Source organism: Cryptomeria japonica, chromosome 10 (genome assembly GCF_030272615.1).
Source record: "Cryptomeria japonica chromosome 10, Sugi_1.0, whole genome shotgun sequence".
NCBI classification, from domain to species: Eukaryota; Viridiplantae; Streptophyta; class Pinopsida; order Cupressales; family Cupressaceae; genus Cryptomeria; species Cryptomeria japonica.
In genome coordinates, this window is record NC_081414.1 from 183696657 (window position 1) to 183715755 (window position 19099).

A 19099-nucleotide genomic window follows, 5' to 3' on the forward strand; every position below is an offset into this window, starting at 1 on the left:
ATTTGTTATCAACTCAAGTCAATTAGCTCCTTCATCTTATGCGAAAATCTTCATACTTGCCTGAGTGCGAACTTCAGTCATCTGCAACTACAACAACCTTCATCTACCATTAGGAGGTGCGAAATTCATCTTGAGATGTTGGCAAAATTCAGTGAATGCACAGTGAACTGATTGGAGGTCTGCCATTCATACATGTACAGCGAATTACTGGAAGGACTACCATTTATGTATACAAAGCGAACTGCTTGAAGGAATGCCATCTAGGCTATACACAACGAATTCCTTGAAGGCCTACAATCTAGGGTAAGGGAGCAGCAGCATCTATCCTTCATATGACAACAAGTGATTGTTGAAGGCAGTCACCTCATACCACTTGTGATAAGCAACATCTGAACCTGCAAATACATGAGATAAGTGTTGTAATGATTATATAACTTTAATCCATAATCAGATCTAAGGATATTTTTTGGCTGGGTTTTTCCTCCTAGGAGGTTTTCCCAGGGTAACTGTGTTTTGCTGTTAATTTGTTCATTTCTATGTTGTCATTTTCTTTCAGTTAAACAAACTAATTAGAAACTAAATCTAAATTCTAAGTTATGTCAATCTGAAAGTGTTAAAATAACATGGTATCAGAGCTATAGGCTATATCAACTTTCAGATTTTAGAATTCAGTACTCCTTTATTTCCAGATTGTTGTCTCATTTTGAGGTTAGGTCAATGGGGCTGAAAGTTGAAGATAGGCTTGATGGGAATCTAAACTTTACTGCCTGAAAATTTCTCATCAAGTCAGCTCTAGAGGAAGAAGATCTTCTCCAATTCATAGAAGCAAAAGAGCTAACTGAACCTACGAATGCAACCGAGCTAAAACAATTCAAAAAGGATGCTGTCAAGGCCAGGAAGATTCTCATTGATTCAGTCAAAGACCACCTAGTCACTTCTATTGCCTCATTTACCACTACAAGGGAAATGTTCAGCCATTTACAAGGTACATATGAAATTAACAATCTCAGTAGGGCAATTACTTTAAGACAACAACTACTTAATATCAAAATGGCAAAAGAAGATTCTGTTATTTCCTACTTTATGAGAATTTTAGAACTAAAGAATCAGCTAGGTTTAATTGGCCATAACATGGAAGATAAAGACCTTGTCATGATTGCCCTAAATGGTCTACCTCTCATGGGAGTCATTTATCCAAACCATAAGTGGTAGGACTGAGTTACCCACCCTTGATTGCCTTAAAAATGACTGTATCAAGAAGAGTCTCGCCTCATCACAAGAGGGCAAACCAAAAGTTCCCATATAGATGATCATCACATGCTTGCAGCTCAATGCAAGAAAGGGGGAAATTGGAAGAAACTTTATCCTAAAAGAAATAGGGAATTAAGACCATTTAGTTCCCAACACCCTTGGAAGAAACCAAGAGATACCTCGCGTGTTCGTTGCTTTAGATGTGACAAATTTGGTCACTATGCTAAAGAATGTCAGCATAACCCTAACTAAAGTGAAGCCAACCTAAATGAAGTATCAGAACAAAATGATGATTTTTTATTCATCTCCGCTTTGTCTAGCAGTGTTCCTTCAGATAACAATACTTGGTTGATTGACAGTGGTGCCTCTAGACACATCACAGGCTACTGTGATCACCTTTCAGACTTAGTAGAAAAGGATACCAGCCTTCATGTAGTAATTGGTGATGACGCTCGTTATTCGGTAAGAGGTTCTGGTTCTACTTCTCTAAATTTAGTTTCTAGTATTTCCTTGCACCTCAGTGATATCTTGTTTGTTCCTGGAATTAAAAGAAACCTAATTTCCATTTCTGCTCTAGAAGATAAAGGTTATCAAATTGCATTTTCTGATGGAAAAGTTCTTGCATGGCTTAAGAAATCTAGTTTTAAATCTGCTCGTATAATTGGTCATAGATATGATAGTCTTTATAAACTCTCGACTAACCCTATCCAAGCACTCATTAATGAGGTTCCTGAATCCTGTGAGTTATGGCATAGAAGGCTTGGACACCTGCATTATCAAGCTCTTCCATCCCTTGAAAAGTTAGTCAAAGGTATGCCTAAACTCAGTCAAATCCATGATAACACTTGTAAAGGTTGTGCTATAGGTAAAAATGTTAAAAGTCCATTTCATAAAAGTGAAAATAGAGCTAAAGACAAACTAGAACTTGTTCACTCTGATTTATGTGGTCCTATGTCTATAGCTTCTTCTAGTGGATTTCTTTATTATGTAATCTTCATAGATGATTTCTCTAGGAAAACTTGGATCTACTTCTTGAAATCTAAAGAATCCAATGAAGTCCTAAGTAAATTTAAAGAGTTCAAAGCATTAACTGAAAACTCCTCTGGTAAAAGAATTAAATGTTTAAGATTTAATAATGGAGGTGAGTACACCTCCGGTAGCTTTTATGATTTTTGTGTGACTTAGGAATTAAGAGGGAGTTTTGTGTTCCATACAATCCTCAACAAAATGGTGTTGCCGAAAGAAAGAATAGGACTATTGTGGAGGCTGCAAAGGCTATGATTCACGATCAAGACTTGCAGACCTCCCTATGGGCAGAGGCCTCCAGAACAATAGTATATATCCATAATAGATGCCCTCACCATGTTCTAAAGAACATGACCCCTGAAGAAGCCTCCACAGGATCCAAACCAGACATCAGTCACCTCAGAATCTTTGGAAGTCCTGTTTATGTTCATGTGCCCAAAGAAAAGCGAACCAAGCTGGAACCCTCCGGAAAGAAAGGCATTCTAGTTGGTTATAGTGAATCCTCCAAAGCATTCAAAATATTCATCCCAGGTCAAAGGTATGTTGAGGTAAGTAGGGATGTTACATTTGAAGAAGATATTGCTTTTAAGAAATCAAAAGGTTCTTGTGTTATTGATGGAGCTAATGACAATCAAGATATAAATGTTGATTCTAACCCTGAGATTCAGAGGGAGCAAGTGGAACCTCCACCTCAAGATGATCATGGTGATCCACTAGAGCCCATGAATCCCATTGATATTCCTAGTGACATTGTCGTTACCAAAAAGAGGCCTCTTTGGATAAGGAACACCATTCAAGAAGCTGAAAGATTTGCTGCTCCCAGTGGCACCTTCTGTCAAACTAAGAGATCTCAGGTATTCTCCAACTATGTTGATTTGATTTGCAATCTCATTGAAACTGAACCTTGCAATGTTAAAGAAGCCTTGATTCATCATGCCTGGAAGCTTGCTATGGATGAAGAATATCAGTCAATCATCAAGAATGATTTGTGGGACATTGTGCCCAGACCCAAAGGTAAATATGTTGTTTCCTCTAAATGGTTATTTAAAATTAAACATAATGCTGATGGTAGTATTGAAAAATCTAAGGCTAGATTTGTAGCTCGTGGTTTTTCTCAAAAGGAAGGCATAGACTATGAAGAAACATTTGCTCATGTTGCTAGATATACTTCTATTAGAACTATAATAGCCATTGTTGCTGCTAGGGGTTGGAAACTACATCAGATGGATGTTAAGACTGCCTCATTGAGGAAGAAGTCTATATTGAGCTACCTGAGGGTTATGAGATTTAGGATAGATTAACCCATGTGTGCAGGTTAAAGAAAGCTCTGTATGGCCTTAAACAAGCTCCTCGTGCTTGGTATGAAAGAATTGATAAATATTTGCTAAGTCTAGGCTTTTGTAAAAATGATGCTGACTCTAACATATACTTTAAAGTAGCCAATGATGAAATGCTAATTCTAGTTCTTTATGTGGATGACTTATTCCTTACTGGTAAAGATGAACTTATTATTAGATGCAAGAAAGGATTAGCTTCAGAATTTGAAATGAAAGACTTAGGTCTAATGCATTATTTTCTAGGTCTAGAAGTATGGCAAAGATCTAACGAAATTTTTCTAAGTCAAGGAAAGTATACTATTAACATTTTGAAAAGATTTAGAATGATGGATTGTAAACCCATGTCTACTCCTATGGAATCTAACTTAAAGAAGTTAAGTGTTTCTGTAGCTAACTCTGAATTTACAGATCCATCCGAGTACCGACAGTTGATTGGATCACTGATGTATCTAGTTAACACTAGACCAGACATATGTTTTGCTGTAAATGCTCTTAGCTAGTTCATGAGCATGCCCAAACACGTTCATCTTGTTGCAGCCAAGCATATCCTAAGATACTTGCGAGGCACAGTTGGTTTTGGGCTGAAGTATCCACTTAACACTCCAATAACCTTGGAAGGTTATTCAGATGCAGACTGGGCTGGAAGCGTCAAAGACAGGAAAAGCACCTCCGATATTTGTTTTAGCTTGAGATCCGCAGTAATCTCTTGGGCTTGCAGGAAACAATCCTCAGTGGCATTGAGTACTGCTGAAGCTGAGTATATTGCAGCAAGTGTAGCTTCTAGAGAAGCAGTGTGACTTTGCAAGCTTCTTGCAGGGCTGTTTGGTTAGGCTTGGGATCCTACAGTTATTCACTATGATAACCAGAGTTGTATTAAGATGTCCATCAACCCAGTGTTTCATGACAGGTCAAAACATGTGAAAACTCACTATCATTTCATTCGGGACATGGTGCAAAGAGGTGCTATTCAGCTGAAGTATGTCAGCACTGATGAGCAGGTTGCAGATATTCTTACCAAGCCTCTATCCAAAGTGAACTTTGCGTACTTCAGGGACAAACTTGGTATTATGGAAAATGAAACCCTAATTGAAAGGGAGTCTCAATTTCAGTAATATGATGTGTTGTATCAAACCACCCTCTGCGGGCAATGTAAGGTGGTATTGCAAAAACTTCTCAGGGAGAAGTATAATCATTAACCATCCTCTGCGGGCAATGTAAGATGGTATTGTAAATGTTAAACCACCCTCTGCGGGCAATGTAAGGTGGTATTGTAAACTTCTCAGGGAGAAGTGTAATTAGTAACCATCCTCTGCGGGCAATGTAAGATGGTATTGTAAAATGTTAAACCATCCTCTGCGGGCAATGTAAGGTGGTATTGTAAAAACTTCTCAGGGAGAAGTGTAATTGTTAAACCATCCTCTGCGGCCAATGTAAGATGGTATTAGTGTAATTGATTGACCATCCTCTGCGGGCAATGTAAGATGGTCGAAAAGATCCTCTCCACCCTCTGCGGGCAATGTAAGGTGGATCCAGTCTATGCTTGTGTGCAAGTTGGAAGATTGTATTATGTAATTCCATTCCTTGCTTGTGTATGCAAGATGGAAGATTATAGTTATGTTCTTCTCCCTAATTAAGAGGGAGTGTTGATATTAATTAGGGAAGGGTGGATTCATATTGCCTTGAGCAACATTGGAATTCGCCCAAATAAGGGCTGGCCCCTCTTCCCTCCAACGTGGCCCTATCCCCCACGCTATATCCCCCACGCTATATCAAATAAACACTCAGCGTGCTATCCAATAGGGCCGACCCTATTAAAAGGCAGTTAAAAGGAAATAATTAAAAGTTTAATTATTGAAAAGCTGACCTAGTTAAGGAGTTCGCTCCATATAAATAAAAGATCAAGATTCATTTGTTATCAACTCAAGTCAATTAGCTCCTTCATCTTATGCGAAAATCTTCATACTTGCCTAAGTGCGAACTTCAGTCATCTGCAACTACAACAACCTTCATCTACCATTAGGAGGTGCGAAATTCATCTTGAGATGTTGGCAAAATTCAGTGAATGCACAGTGAACTGATTGGAGGTCTGCCATTCATACATGTACAACGAATTACTGGAAGGACTACCATTTATGTATACAAAGCGAACTGTTTGAAGGACTGCCATCTAGGCTATACACAACGAATTCCTTGAAGGCCTACAATCTAGGGTAAGGGAGCAGCAGCATCTATCCTTCATATGACAACAAGTGATTGTTGAAGGCAGTCACCTCATACCACTTGTGATAAGCAACATCTGAACCTGCAAATACATGAGATAAGTGTTGTAATGATTACATAACTTTAATCCATAATCAGATCTAAGGATCTTTTTTGGCTGGGTTTTTCCTCCTAGGAGGTTTTCCCAGGGTAACTGTGTCTTGCTGTTAATTTGTTCATTTCTATGTTGTCATTTTCTTTCAGTTAAACAAACTAATTAGAAACTAAATCTAAATTCTAAGTTATGTCAATCTGAAAGTGTTAAAATAACACTCAATTCCTCCAAGTTAGATTAGAATTTAGATTAGAAGTTATTTTCATGTATGTTAGATTGAGTGAAAGATTTGTTGAATTCATTTGTGTGGAATCCTTAATCCATACCACTAGCCTCTTGCCACTGGTAAGTGCGTCTTGTGTGGTCAACTGGAGTTTGAGTAAGCATAACTTCAACTATTATGCGTCCGTTGACAAGCATCAACTTGGATGGTGTCTACGTTTGATGGTAATAGTCTGAAAATCATTAAGTATACCTTAGATGATTGCACTAAGCTTGTGTCAATACCTGATTGTGAGACCTTGCCTGGTTTGATTCCACTAAATCCATTCACCATTTCCTACATTCCTAGTTTTAGAATAGATTTCCTGAACCCTATTCTTTTTTCCCCTTTTTTTAGTAAGAAGTAAATCCAGAGCCTTATTGATAAATCTTAAGTTGTCAGCACACATATTCAGCATCATTCATGATAATCCAAACATTTGCGTAAGTCCCCAAGTGAAACACAACAATTCACATCAACCACTGAACTTACCCACTTGTCAAGACCTGACATGTAGAAACCTTGGAATCACATTAGTTGATCTTATTCTTAGCATCTGAGGTGATTTTGTTCAAGAGAGGGTAAATTACTTTGGTAATTTATTTTGTATTGTTATGTGCATAAAAAACACATCAACAAGACCCTGTTCATAGTGGATTGAAAAGTACCTGGTGTGTTCGTTAACCCAAAAGGCATAACCAAAAACTCAGTGTCCACAATGACATCTGAATGCAGTCTTCTCAATATCCTGCTCCGTGACACTGATCTGATGATAACCTGTCCTCGAGTCAATCTTAGAGAAATAACAAGCTCCGTGAAGCTCATCTAACAACTCATCGATGCGAGGAATGGAATACCTATTCTTTATTGTCCTTCTATTCAGCATACGGTAATCAATGCACATTTTAAGTGTGCCATCTTTCTTCTTCTCCAAAACAATTGATGAAGCGAAAGGAGACTTACTCGGCCTTATGTGTCCCATCGCTAGAAGTTTTTTGATGGTCTTCTCAATTTCATCTTTCAACCGCTTGGGGTGCCGGTAGGGTGTAATCATGATGGGCTTGGTGCCCTCTTCAAGCTCAATAATGTGTTCTATGCCTCTATTAGGAGGCCTACTAGGAGGTATGCCACTAAACACCTTTGTATGCTTGACCTAAGCTCCTAAATATCTGAATGGTAAGGTGTTTTATGCTGCTGCTCATAAGTAGGCATTAGTTTACACTCTGCTGCCCAATCCACCATGTCATGTCTGATAAGTCTCTCCATTCTTTTAAGAGTGTTTAATTTTAAGTTGCTGGCCTTGATAGCTTTAAGAACATGATTAGTCCCATCAACCTTGAATTTCATCTCCATATCTCTAAGGTTGAGTGTAAATTCACCTATTGCATGAAGCCATGTCATGCCAAGGACCACATCCATGTTTCCCATGTTAACCACATAAAAATCAGCTTTGAATTCATATATTGAGTTTCATGGGCAAGTCTGAAATCATTTTATCACAAGTCAACACATTACCATCAGCAACTTTCACCCTTATGCCTTCAAACTCTTGAGTTTGAATCCCACGCTTCTCCACCAACAGTGCATCTATGAAATAATGAGTTGCACCTGTATCAAGTAGAGAAATGACTTTTTGACCAGCCAAGAGTCCACGCAACTTAAAAGAACCTTTTCCTTGCATGCTAGACATATGAGCTTCCCGTAGATCAAATTCTCCTTCATTTTCAACTCCCTTCTCTGAATTTTTAGTCTTGAATTTTCAGTCTTTGAATCATCTTGATCAGCTTGCTGGTCTGTGTTATCAGTCGTGTTTTCTCCCTCATAAAACCACTCCATATTCCTATTTTGACCCTTAGGCTTGAGGGGACAATCATGGTTTTGATCATAAGGGCCCTTACAATGAAAACACAACCTCCTTCTACGCAAATCATTAAGTGTTTCCTTGTCCAAAGGTGCTGCAAACTTCTTCCCTTGATCCACATTTTCTGATTTCTTTGGATCAGACTTGCTGTCATTAAATGATGAGGACGGTTTGGAGTTGTTTGGAGTGAACTTACTACGAGGAGTGGTAAGTTCCATGCTACGTGCCTTCCTCATGGCTTCTTGCAAGGTAGGGGGATCAAAAGCCTTAATCCAACCCTTCTTAGGCTCATAAAGAGCTTCAACAAAAATAATGACCAGCCTTCTCTCTGAGATGTTAATTACCATATCTGAAAGCTTCTGAAATTCACTAATGTAAGATTCCAAGCTGCCCATTTGTTTCAGCTGAGCTAAATCTCTGAAATACAACTCTGGATCTCAAAACGCTCAACCAATCTGTCAGTGAATTCTTGGTATGTAGTAATAAGGTCATGATGCAAAGTCACCATCCCATGGGCTACCCCATCCAAATGCAAAGCTGCAAACTTAATAGCATCTTCTTCTGACATAGGACGTAGGGTCAAGAAAGTATCCAACTTGCTAATCCAAGCTCTGGCTGTAACTCTACTGGTGCCATCAAAAGTAGAAAGTATGAGCTTGTTGATTGCATATTTGAGATCATTAGCTTTGTTCCAAGGTTTCTGATTATTCCAATTCCTGTTATGATCTCTCTTCTGACTAATATACCTGTCAAAGTTAAGGTGATCCTTAACTCTCTGTGGTAACCTATCCCACTCATCATGCATTGCCATGATATTATCACCAAAAACCACGTCATCTCCAGCTTCGGAATCAACCTCATCTTCAGGGTCAGCTCTGACAAAAGTGGGGCGTGTGGGTTTGTCATATGTGCGTGTGTTAGTCACACATGCTTGAAAGTTGTTGTATGGCATTAGTCAGCTGTTGCAACACTGTTGCTACCTGTTGCTGTCCAGATGCTATACCTCTCATGACCTCCCTTGCCTCGTCGTCATCATTCTTTGTGGTGTTTCTGGTGGCTTCTTCATTCCTGTCACTCGTATTTTCAATTCGGTTCTGACCAAATTGAAATTGGTTTCCCTGTAAACCGAATCTCATGCGGGTATAAAACCTGTGATGCCCAAACTGTTGGTGATGCATATAAAATCCCCTAACCCTCCAGGATGGCAGGATCAAAGCTCTGATACCACTGTGATGAACCCTTGCTGGTTCAATTCTTCAATCTGCTGTAATTTATTATTCTTTTTGTGTTTTTGATTATTAGAGATGGTTTCTTTAATTTTCAACACATATTGAAAGAATACATGAAATTAATCAGTGGAACAATAAATTGGAGAATTAAGAAGCATACCTGTAGGTCCTTAGACAATTTATTGAATTAAAAAGATTCAATCAGCAACTTACAAAGTTCTGATTTTTTATTCTGGAAACAATTCAGAATTGCTCTTATTAAGAAACTAGATGCCCAAACAGCATGAAAGATGGGCGCCAAGATGAGCAAATTGTGAGTCTTGGAAAAGAGACGCCCAAACTCACAAGGAACAACAATAACAAAGAATTAAACCCTATCACCGATCTACCTGCAATAATCACCAATTTGACTTCTGAATGAAGCCAACCACAATTGCAACAATTTAACTGATCTTTCACAGTGTCACTGTTACCATGCACTGAAGAATGGACGTTCTCCAATGAAGAATCTAGTCTGAAACCCTCAAGCTCCAAAACCCAGAGAGAAATGAGATATCAAGTTTTCAACAATAATGAATTTGATTTCTCAAAAGGGGCGGCTTTATGCAAAACCCACGATTTGCCATTTAGGGTTTCTTTTAGGGTTGTAAAAAATTAATAAGTGTTAAAACACTTTTCAATATGGGCACCCAACTATAGAGAAAATTAAAAAGTCAAATAAATTTAAGTGAAATATTTTATTAAAAAGTCAATGTGACTTTATAATAAACGTCATTGATTAAATATAACTTGTAATCCACTGAAAAATTAATCTCTCTCACAATATGACTCCAAAAGATGAACTGTCAGAAGCTGGAGATAAAGCTCACAAAACCCATGTGACCAGGGGCCTGTCTAAAAATAGCCAACTTCCCATCTAAAAATAGCCAAAATGCTATAAATAGCAAATCCCTGAATTGGAGTCAGAAATTGCTCAAATGAAGCCTGAACTGAACCCAACACTAAACTGAAGAACATCATCCTCCATCCAATGTCTCCATGACCCTTTGTCCATACCCTGTTAGCCTACGAGGGTCCAAGAAATAATCTAACTCATCAACTCTAAAGTCCTGACTAGGATGGGGACATCACAGCATAGTTGGGACCAACTTTTTCATTGTAATCATATTGCTTGTATCACATTGGGGATTGCACAACAGTTCTTTCTTTATTACATCAAGACTTCCTTGCATGAGGAGATGATCAAATCTACATCATCACATAAAATTAATTTATTAATTTATTAACTACAAAAACTTAATGGTTAAGACATAAGCACAAAGTACAAAGATTTCATCACGATATGGTGGCTCAAGCACACAATCACAAGGGGAACATTTTATCAAAGATGATTGTTTTAACTTTTATCATATAATGTGAGGTAATAGGATTATATAAGGTGAATAAGCGCAGAGATTTCAGTTGAATGAATAATGTTAATGAGAGTTTATTGTCATAAACACTATGATTACATGGAACAATAGGGTTGCTCTCATGTTGGGTTCAATGTTATCACTGTGACAAGTCTCCTTTGGCAATCATTGAAAGGAATATGTAGTCAATTTTAAGTCAGGAACCCATTTTTGTATTTGTGAGATTGCAGCCAACAAATTCAATGGCTAGTAGTAACTGCTTGCCAACCATATGTTAATTTGTACCATCAACATATTTTTACATATATTAATGTATGTGTTCACTGAGAGTCCTGGTATGATTATGTAAAGCCTGAACTGCATAAAGCATGTGGTAAATTATTCTCTGTACAAATCTTTGCTATAAGTATATACCAGGAGTTCATTGAAAGTGGGGCTAATACATGCTAGCAAGTGAAAACCTAACAAAAAAACTCATTGGACTTGCAAATCCACCTTAGGATTCTATGACAGTTAATGGAAAAATGAAGAGCATCAGTTTTGTTCGACTTTTGTCTAGTTTGACAAAAAAAACTAGGATTTTTAAGAGTGGGAATTTTATCTCTTCTTGTATGAATCTATTAAAGAACTTTTTGAGATTTGTTTTTAATACATTTTTTTCTTTGCTATTGGTTGTGATTTTGATATTTTGAAATGAGAAAAATTGTTTATTTTTGTCTGCCCTGTATTCAACTTTTATATAATTAATGTCAACTAACTGCGTGAAAATTCTTTCAGTTGCAATCAAAGCCTATCTATAACATTGAGATTCTCTCTATCCACTATAATACACACACTAATGTTGAATATTCTTTGTCTTTACTAGGTTCGTGTTGCAAATTTACAAGATGCAACTGAACATATTGGTGAGGTTCTTCGTCGAGTGAAGAAGGATTACCTCAAAAGAGCATACAAATTAAAGGATTGGTAAGCCTTGACTGTCATATCTGAGTGTTCTCCTGCCTATTAGGTCTGGAAGATTTTGTTCAAACTCTTTTAGTAATCAATCTTGAAGTCAACCGTTCAGAAATTTCTAAGGAAATCATGTTTGAGAATTATAATCTTGGTTGATCATTTGACAAAATAATCTCATGCTTTTTTTCCTTCTCATTATGATCTTACTGTTTACATGATAAATTACTATTTATGATATAGATGGGTTTAGACTGCATCATGAATTAGATCATCAATTGCTTTTTATATATTGTTGGACACATATTGGCTGTCATATTTCACGTTCTTGTAGTTTGCAAAAAGAAGCATTCATAATTATGGACATCACATGTTAGGAAATTGTTGGCATGTAACATTGAACATGCTTTCCTAGTCAATGCAAATATTTGTTCAACTTTTGATCCCAAAGTCTTGAATATCTAACTGCATGGAGAAATGATTACAAGTAAAATCCTCAAATTTGTTTTGTATCACATGTGATGCTGATTTTCTGATGGTCAAAGTAAAGAGTTCTTTGATTTGGTTTCAACATGGTTGTCAAAGTTAACATGATGGAATCTCTTTGATATCTAGTGAATTTTGAAGCAATCAGCTTTAGCTTTTGTGCATGGTTCCATGGGCACTTTGTAAGAAAGCAACTCTTGAGATTGTCCAGATCTTGATTGATTTGGCTTGTTTTCAAGAGCTACTTTACTTGCCTTTTCCAAATCCCCCAAGCCTTACTTGTTTTTTTTTTCTTGTGTTTCTTTGAGTTCTGGGAATGGGGGCATGCAGAAACATGGTCCAGGAGATAGTAAAGATTTTTCTTGATTTTGGGGACGGCTATTAAAATTTAAAACCATTGGTTATAAGACCCGGGCTTGGCTATTGTTCAGTAGGTCCAAAAGTTTTAAAAACTCAAGACTCTTCAAAAACTCAGTAATAACTTGGTAAATTTATCGAACATGGTATAGCTGCAATATCCTCAAACAGTGGCTCATCCACACTAATAGGATTAAACTGTGTATGCGAGGAACTCACCCTTGATGGCTCACCAACCTTGCTTTCTACCACTATTTTTTGACCTCCTGAATCATCTCTATTTCTAATGCAGTCATGGCTAGAGGGTCAAGTTAGGGATTATACAACCATGTGGCCAAATACACAAACACTCACAATGAAACTCAATGATGTAATAGATAAACAAAAAAATATTTTATTGATTCATAGTCATATATACATTTACAATCTTGCCATAGGGGATTACAACGTGAAGCCTCAACCTTCAAAGAATCATAAGCACAATCCATGTGTGAATTATATCCCTTTGAGCTGATGTTTGATACAATGATTTTATTCTGCTATCAATTCTATGAACTTGAACTTGAATTATGATCTCACAATCTAATTCCTCAATGAGGTTTGATGAGATTTGTATAGAGAGTTCAAGCAAATAGGATGGAGTGTGTTGACCACCAAGATAGTACAATGCTCTATGCACATGAAACGTGTACAAGAGCTTGTTTGGAACGAGTGTGGTACACTGAGATATGTACAATGAAATTTGATATGGTTCTTATCATCAACCTTCCAGAGTTTAATGAGATTGAACATGTATTCAAATGTTCGCACAACACTTTTATGTTTTATGCAAAATTCAATTGGGTCCTTTGAAAGTATTTGACAAGTCACAACATTTGGCTGATGACTATTTTTGAGAAACCATGTTGAATCTGTGTAGAGTCAATGATCTTGGAGTTTTGATATCAATTTGGAAGCATTGCAATGAAATGTGATGATTTGTGGTATCACACAATGAGATATTAGTTTGGAATTTTGATGTGCTGAAAGGGTGACTGGAACCAAAATATGCCTTTGTAGTGAGAACAATCTTTAAATATGCCTTTGTAGTGAGAACAATCTTTTTGGTGAGAGTATTGTTGTGATGTTTTCACACATCACTCCATTGCAAATGAGGACCCCCTACTTTTTAGGTCCTCTTGGTCTTTTGGTTTTGGTTCTTTGGGTCTTTCCGTAGCAGTCTCTTGTATCTCTTCGGTTTGCAAGTGTTTTGGGTGAATTTGATCAAGTTTGCAAGTCGTTTGAGCAAACTTGTCTAAGTCTGGAACTTGTTTTGCCTATTTTAGGGTTTTGCTCTTTAGACTTAGATTTGAGGTCTTTTCCATAGGGTTCTGAAAAAATTGAACATTGCATTGGAATCAGGATCCTTCAAGGAAGCTACTAGTTAAATTTGAGCGAATTCTGAGCAACTTTCTATTTTTAGAACATTCCTATTTTTTTAGGTATTTCATGGCCTCCTAGAATTCATTCCAGAAGTGGGAAAACTTGGAAAATCTTCTAAGTTTGGTAGAGAAATCACTCCAATCCAAAAATGGCATCCCAATCTGGTAAGTGCAAAAATGGCTGTCTGGAGAAAAAGTCAAGCGAGATGTCCTTGCATAAAAAATACATCCCAAAGGAGATTTGGTGCCAAAGTGAGGTCATGGAGGAATTTTCCTTTATGACCAAACTTCTTGCACTACATGTTTTTGGCGCCCAAGCAAGGTATGAGGGTGCTAGATTGGGGTCATGGGAGAATTTTCCTCCATGACCAAAATTCCTGCACTACATGTTTTTGGCACCCAAGCAAGGTATGAGGGCGCTAGATTGGGGTCAAGGAGGAATTTTCCTCCATGACCAAAATTCCTGCACACAATGAGTTTGGCACCCAAGTGTGGGCGGAGAGCACTAGAAGGGAGTGGTGGAGGATTTTTCCTCCAAACATGAATTCCTCTACACCATCAAAACAACGCCCATGACTAAGGAGAGAGCACCAAATCTAGGTGATGAAGGATTCTTCCTTCCAAAGCAAATTCCTGCAGAGGGTGAATTCAACGCCCATGTCTAGGTAGAATGTGCCAAATGGAGGTCAAGAAGGGAAAACATGAATTATGAATATTCCTCCATAGGGTCAAATCAGCGCCCAGTTAGAGGTGTAGAGAACTAGCAAGGGGTTAAGGAGGAATTTCTTGATCCATTCAAAATTCCTCCACAACATGAAAATTCCGCCCAAGGATGAAGTTGAAAAGAGGGGCATGAAAATCAAGTAAAGGATAGAGAAGAAAGGAAACCTGTTGGTGTAAATAATTATTCATCTTGGATATTATTACATTATACTTAAGTTTCCTTAGGAAATGCATTACATAGTAGTTTGGGTATGAGACACTTGGGTGTTTGTGCCAACATTGGGATAGTGTGTGTAGGAGAATTTCCACCTTTTATGGTGTTGATCTTATCTTGTTACATTCCACCTCATGTGGACTATTATATTGTTTCTCCTACCTACCCACACCTATTTCCTACCTACCCTTGTTTCTTATTGAGCCACATGTCATGTTTGTGTGCTCACATATCCATATAGTCTTGCCCATATAAGCAAACTCATATTCATTGTATGTAATGGAACGATTGATGATCCAATTGATCATTATTTTCATCTTGATAGAATATAATTTCTTCCTATCATCTATTTTATTTGTGCTTTCCATTGCCTCTAGTTCTTGGCAAAATCTCACAGGGTATCAGAGCCATTAGAGTGTCATTGGTTTGCCAATTGAGAGAAATTTAATGCTATTTGAGGTTGTGTATTTTGGACCTTTCTATTGCAGGTTATTATTGAAGCTTGATGGATCAAATTTGAGGTTACCAATGGATTGAGGAGGTCCAAAAAACTCAGTTTTGCCTTTTATTTCATCCAAATCGGACTTCGGAGGCCAAATCTAGAGGCATCTGAAGTTCGAAGCTGCGGCGGAAATTTTTCAGAAATTATAATTTTGCAGACAATTTTCAAATAGTGATATGTCACTCATCCGGACTCCTTTTTTCGAGCAATTTTTTTTTTGTTTTGGGGTAGAATTTCGTGATCTGTACAATGGTGCAGGAGTTTTCTGTTTTTCGGATACATGTTTTTCGGAAATCATAAAATTTTGATTTTGACAACTTTGGAGGTTTCGTTTGGGCTCATATGGACTCCTTTTCAGGTGTCGTTTTATTTAAAAATGCATAATTTTTCATCTACTTTCATAATCAACCATTAGTTTGCAGTGATTTTGAGTAGAAATTGTACTTTCAGTATTTGGTCATTTTTAGCCTATTTAGTACTTGTATTTTGCTTGGATCTTAGTTTAGATCACTAGCAGTATTTGTTGAACTCTCTTATATCTCATTTTGAGAAGTTGTAATCATTGAAATTAGAAGTCCACTTTGTCATTATTTGCAAGTGTCAACATGATCTTTTTATGGGGGGTTAGTTGTTCATTTATATCTCTTGGTGAAATTCCATTCGGAGGCATCTTCATATGCAGTATTCTACAGGGCTTCTTTGTTGGTGGCATCATTTTCATGTTTCCACATTTGAATATTTTATCACGATGTATGCTCTTGCTTGAGCTATGTTGTACTCGCACTATCATAAAGTGCCACACCTTTTTGTATCTTGTCATTGTTGACTATTTGATGTAATCCTCTTGTACACTTAGATTAGGAATATCTTGTGAGACTTGGTGCATGGCTCCAGTTGAGACTTAGATTGTACACATTTGTGCAGGTCTCCCGTGAGACTTGGATTGTACCAGTATTTCTTCTATTTCTGAGTATCCAGATGATGCTCACAGCAGGTTGTCTCCATGTTTGATCTTCTTGTTGTTGCAGTGAGTGATTCATCGTCATCGACTTGGTACCTGGTTTTGTCACACTTTGACATTATTGGTGCAGCATTGGCTCTCTTTCTTCCTTATGGGGAGGAATTTTGGTCAATAGCATTGGACCATCTTTGCAGGAGATTCATCATTGAGAGCATTGTGTGCTTTCATCATCTCTCTTTTGGGGGAGGGTTTTTTCCCATTGGGTTTTTCTCTCTTTCCCTGCTTTGTGAGAGATTTCTTTGCATTGTTTTGCATGTATTTGCATTTGTACATGGGTACCTAACATGGCCTTGTAGCTAGGACCCATCTTGCATTGCTTAGTTGCATTCCCCTAAGTTGCACTTAAGGGGGGGTGTTGGTGTAAATAATTATTCATCTTGGATATTATTACACTATACTTAAGTTTACTTAGGAAATGCATTATATAGTAGTTTGGGTATGAGACACTTGGGTGTTTGTGCCAACATTGGGATAGTGTGTGTAGGAGAATTTCTACCTTTTATGGTGTTGATCTTATCTTGTTGTTACATTCCACCTCATGTGGACTATTATATTGTTTCTCCTACCTACCCACACCTATTTCCTACCTATATTTCCTACCTACCCTTGTTTCTTATTAGGCTACATGTCATGTTTGTGTGCTCACATATCCATATAGTCTTGCCTATATAAGTAGACTCATATTCATTGTATGTAATGGAACGATTGATGATCCAGTTGATCATTATTTTCATCTTTATAGAATACAATTTATTCCTATCATCTATTTTGTCTCTCTTATTTGTGCTTTTCATTGCCTCTAGATCTTGGCAAAATCTCACAAAATCCCTTCAGGGAAAAAATTCAAAACGTACCTCGAGCATGGAAATTCATCAAAAGTTGAAGAAATTTCGAGGCAAAGACAAAAGTGGTCAAGGGAGAGAGTTTTCTCTCTCGAGTTCCGGAGCTTGGAACAAAATAATTCCTTAAAAATAGGAAAAGTGATGGATTGATCAGAAATCTCCTTCAAAACGAGATAAGAATAAATACAATTCCTTCAAGATGAAAAAATTCTCTACAAGAATTTTCTCTCTTGACATTCCAGATGAACAGGGTTCCTTCAGAAGTGAAAAAAATTTGTTAAAATTCTTCCAAGGCAAGAGAATCTTCCTAAATGTGTTTTGTGAGCTCGGGATAGAAAGATTCTTGCAAAAGATGAGTTGGCAACACGCAAAAAGAATATTCTGTATTAATGAAGCACAACCCGGAAAATTATAAGTTCCTATGACGGCGGGGTCCCACTTGCATGTTGAGAATCTATTGAATGCATGGAGGCATGATGGAACATTTACTGCTGGCAGGTGTTTGACTAAGTGGCCACTAGTCAAATTGCACAAGAGAATAGTAGAATTGGCGAGTGAAAATTAATATTGGCCACAGATGTATAAGGATATGAAAAGTATGTTCAAAGTCATAGAACTTATCAAATTGCACAAGAGATAGTCAACCATAAGTTCTATGACTTTGAACATACCTTTCATATCCTTATACATCTGTGGCCAAAATTAATTTTCACTCACCAATTCTACTATTTTGTCTACCTCAAAATGTGCTGCTAATTGACTGCTATGCTACTCCGTTATCAAAGTCTCTCTCATTGAGCTTATGAGAATACAAAATTGACCATTTTTGAACATGTCATTTTGAATCAAGCAATCAAAGATGTACATCTGTGCATACTTGCAGGTTTTACGCATCTTCTATGTTTCAGCAATATCAACATCAGCTTCATACAAATGTTTCATCTCTTCAAATCCAATTGCTTCAACTCTCATCTCTACTAGCTATTTCTTTCTTCTACTCGATGCATCTGCAACTTTGTTTGATTTTCCATTCCTATGCTCAATATAAACTCAACCCATCTTACATTGCTTTGATTATATTTTAACCACATTTATTCAAATATTGCTACACTTGATGATCTGTTTACAACACAAATTCTTTAGGCAGCAAATATTGTTTCTATTTTTTCAATGCTTGAATTATGGCATCAAATTCTTGATCATATATCAAGTATTTTCACCTTGCATTGTTCAACTTCTCATCAAAATATTCTATTGGTCTACCTTGTTGACTTGAATTGCTCTATTGCACTCCCACTTGTATCACAATCAATTTGGAATACCTTATCAAAATTTGACAATGCTAATATTAGTTGTTCTGTAATATTTTTCCTCAATAGCTTAAAACTTTTGTTTGCTCTTGATGTCTACATAAATCCACTTTTGTCTTCTTTCATGGTCTTAAATTATTGATGCACAAATACCTCTAAAATTTCTAATAAACCTTTTGTAAAAACTGGCCAATTCATGGAAACTTCTTGCCTTTGCAACATTACTGGTGTAGGCCATTCAACAATTACTTTTACTTTTTTGTATCTACTTCAAACCATCTATCATGATTACCAATCCCAAGTACACTTAATGACATTGATCAACAGCTTTTCTTTTCATAGTCTCTGTAATACTAATCTAATGTGCTATAGATGTTCCTCTTTAGTTGTGAAATCAAAATATCATCCATGTAAACAATCACTAATATAACCTCAATGTCTTTTAGTTCATCCAAAAGGCATAACCAACCATTTATACAACTCCTCCTTTTGTCTTGAATGTAATCTTTTATTCATCTTTAATTTTTATTTGGTGGTAAGCGCTCTTCATATCTATCTTAGTGAAAGACTGTAACTTCAA

General features: G+C 37.0%; 1 protein-coding gene across 1 annotated transcript in view; it reads left to right on the forward strand.

Moving 5' to 3' along the window:
- The window catches only part of LOC131073560 (nuclear/nucleolar GTPase 2), a 71854-nt gene that overhangs the window by 43249 nt on the left and 9506 nt on the right, over positions 1 to 19099 (forward strand). Inside the window, exon 9 of the mRNA XM_058010016.2 lies at positions 11558 to 11658. Coding sequence (XP_057865999.1) covers positions 11558 to 11658 — 101 coding nt within the window. The remainder of the gene's footprint in view (positions 1 to 11557; positions 11659 to 19099) is intronic.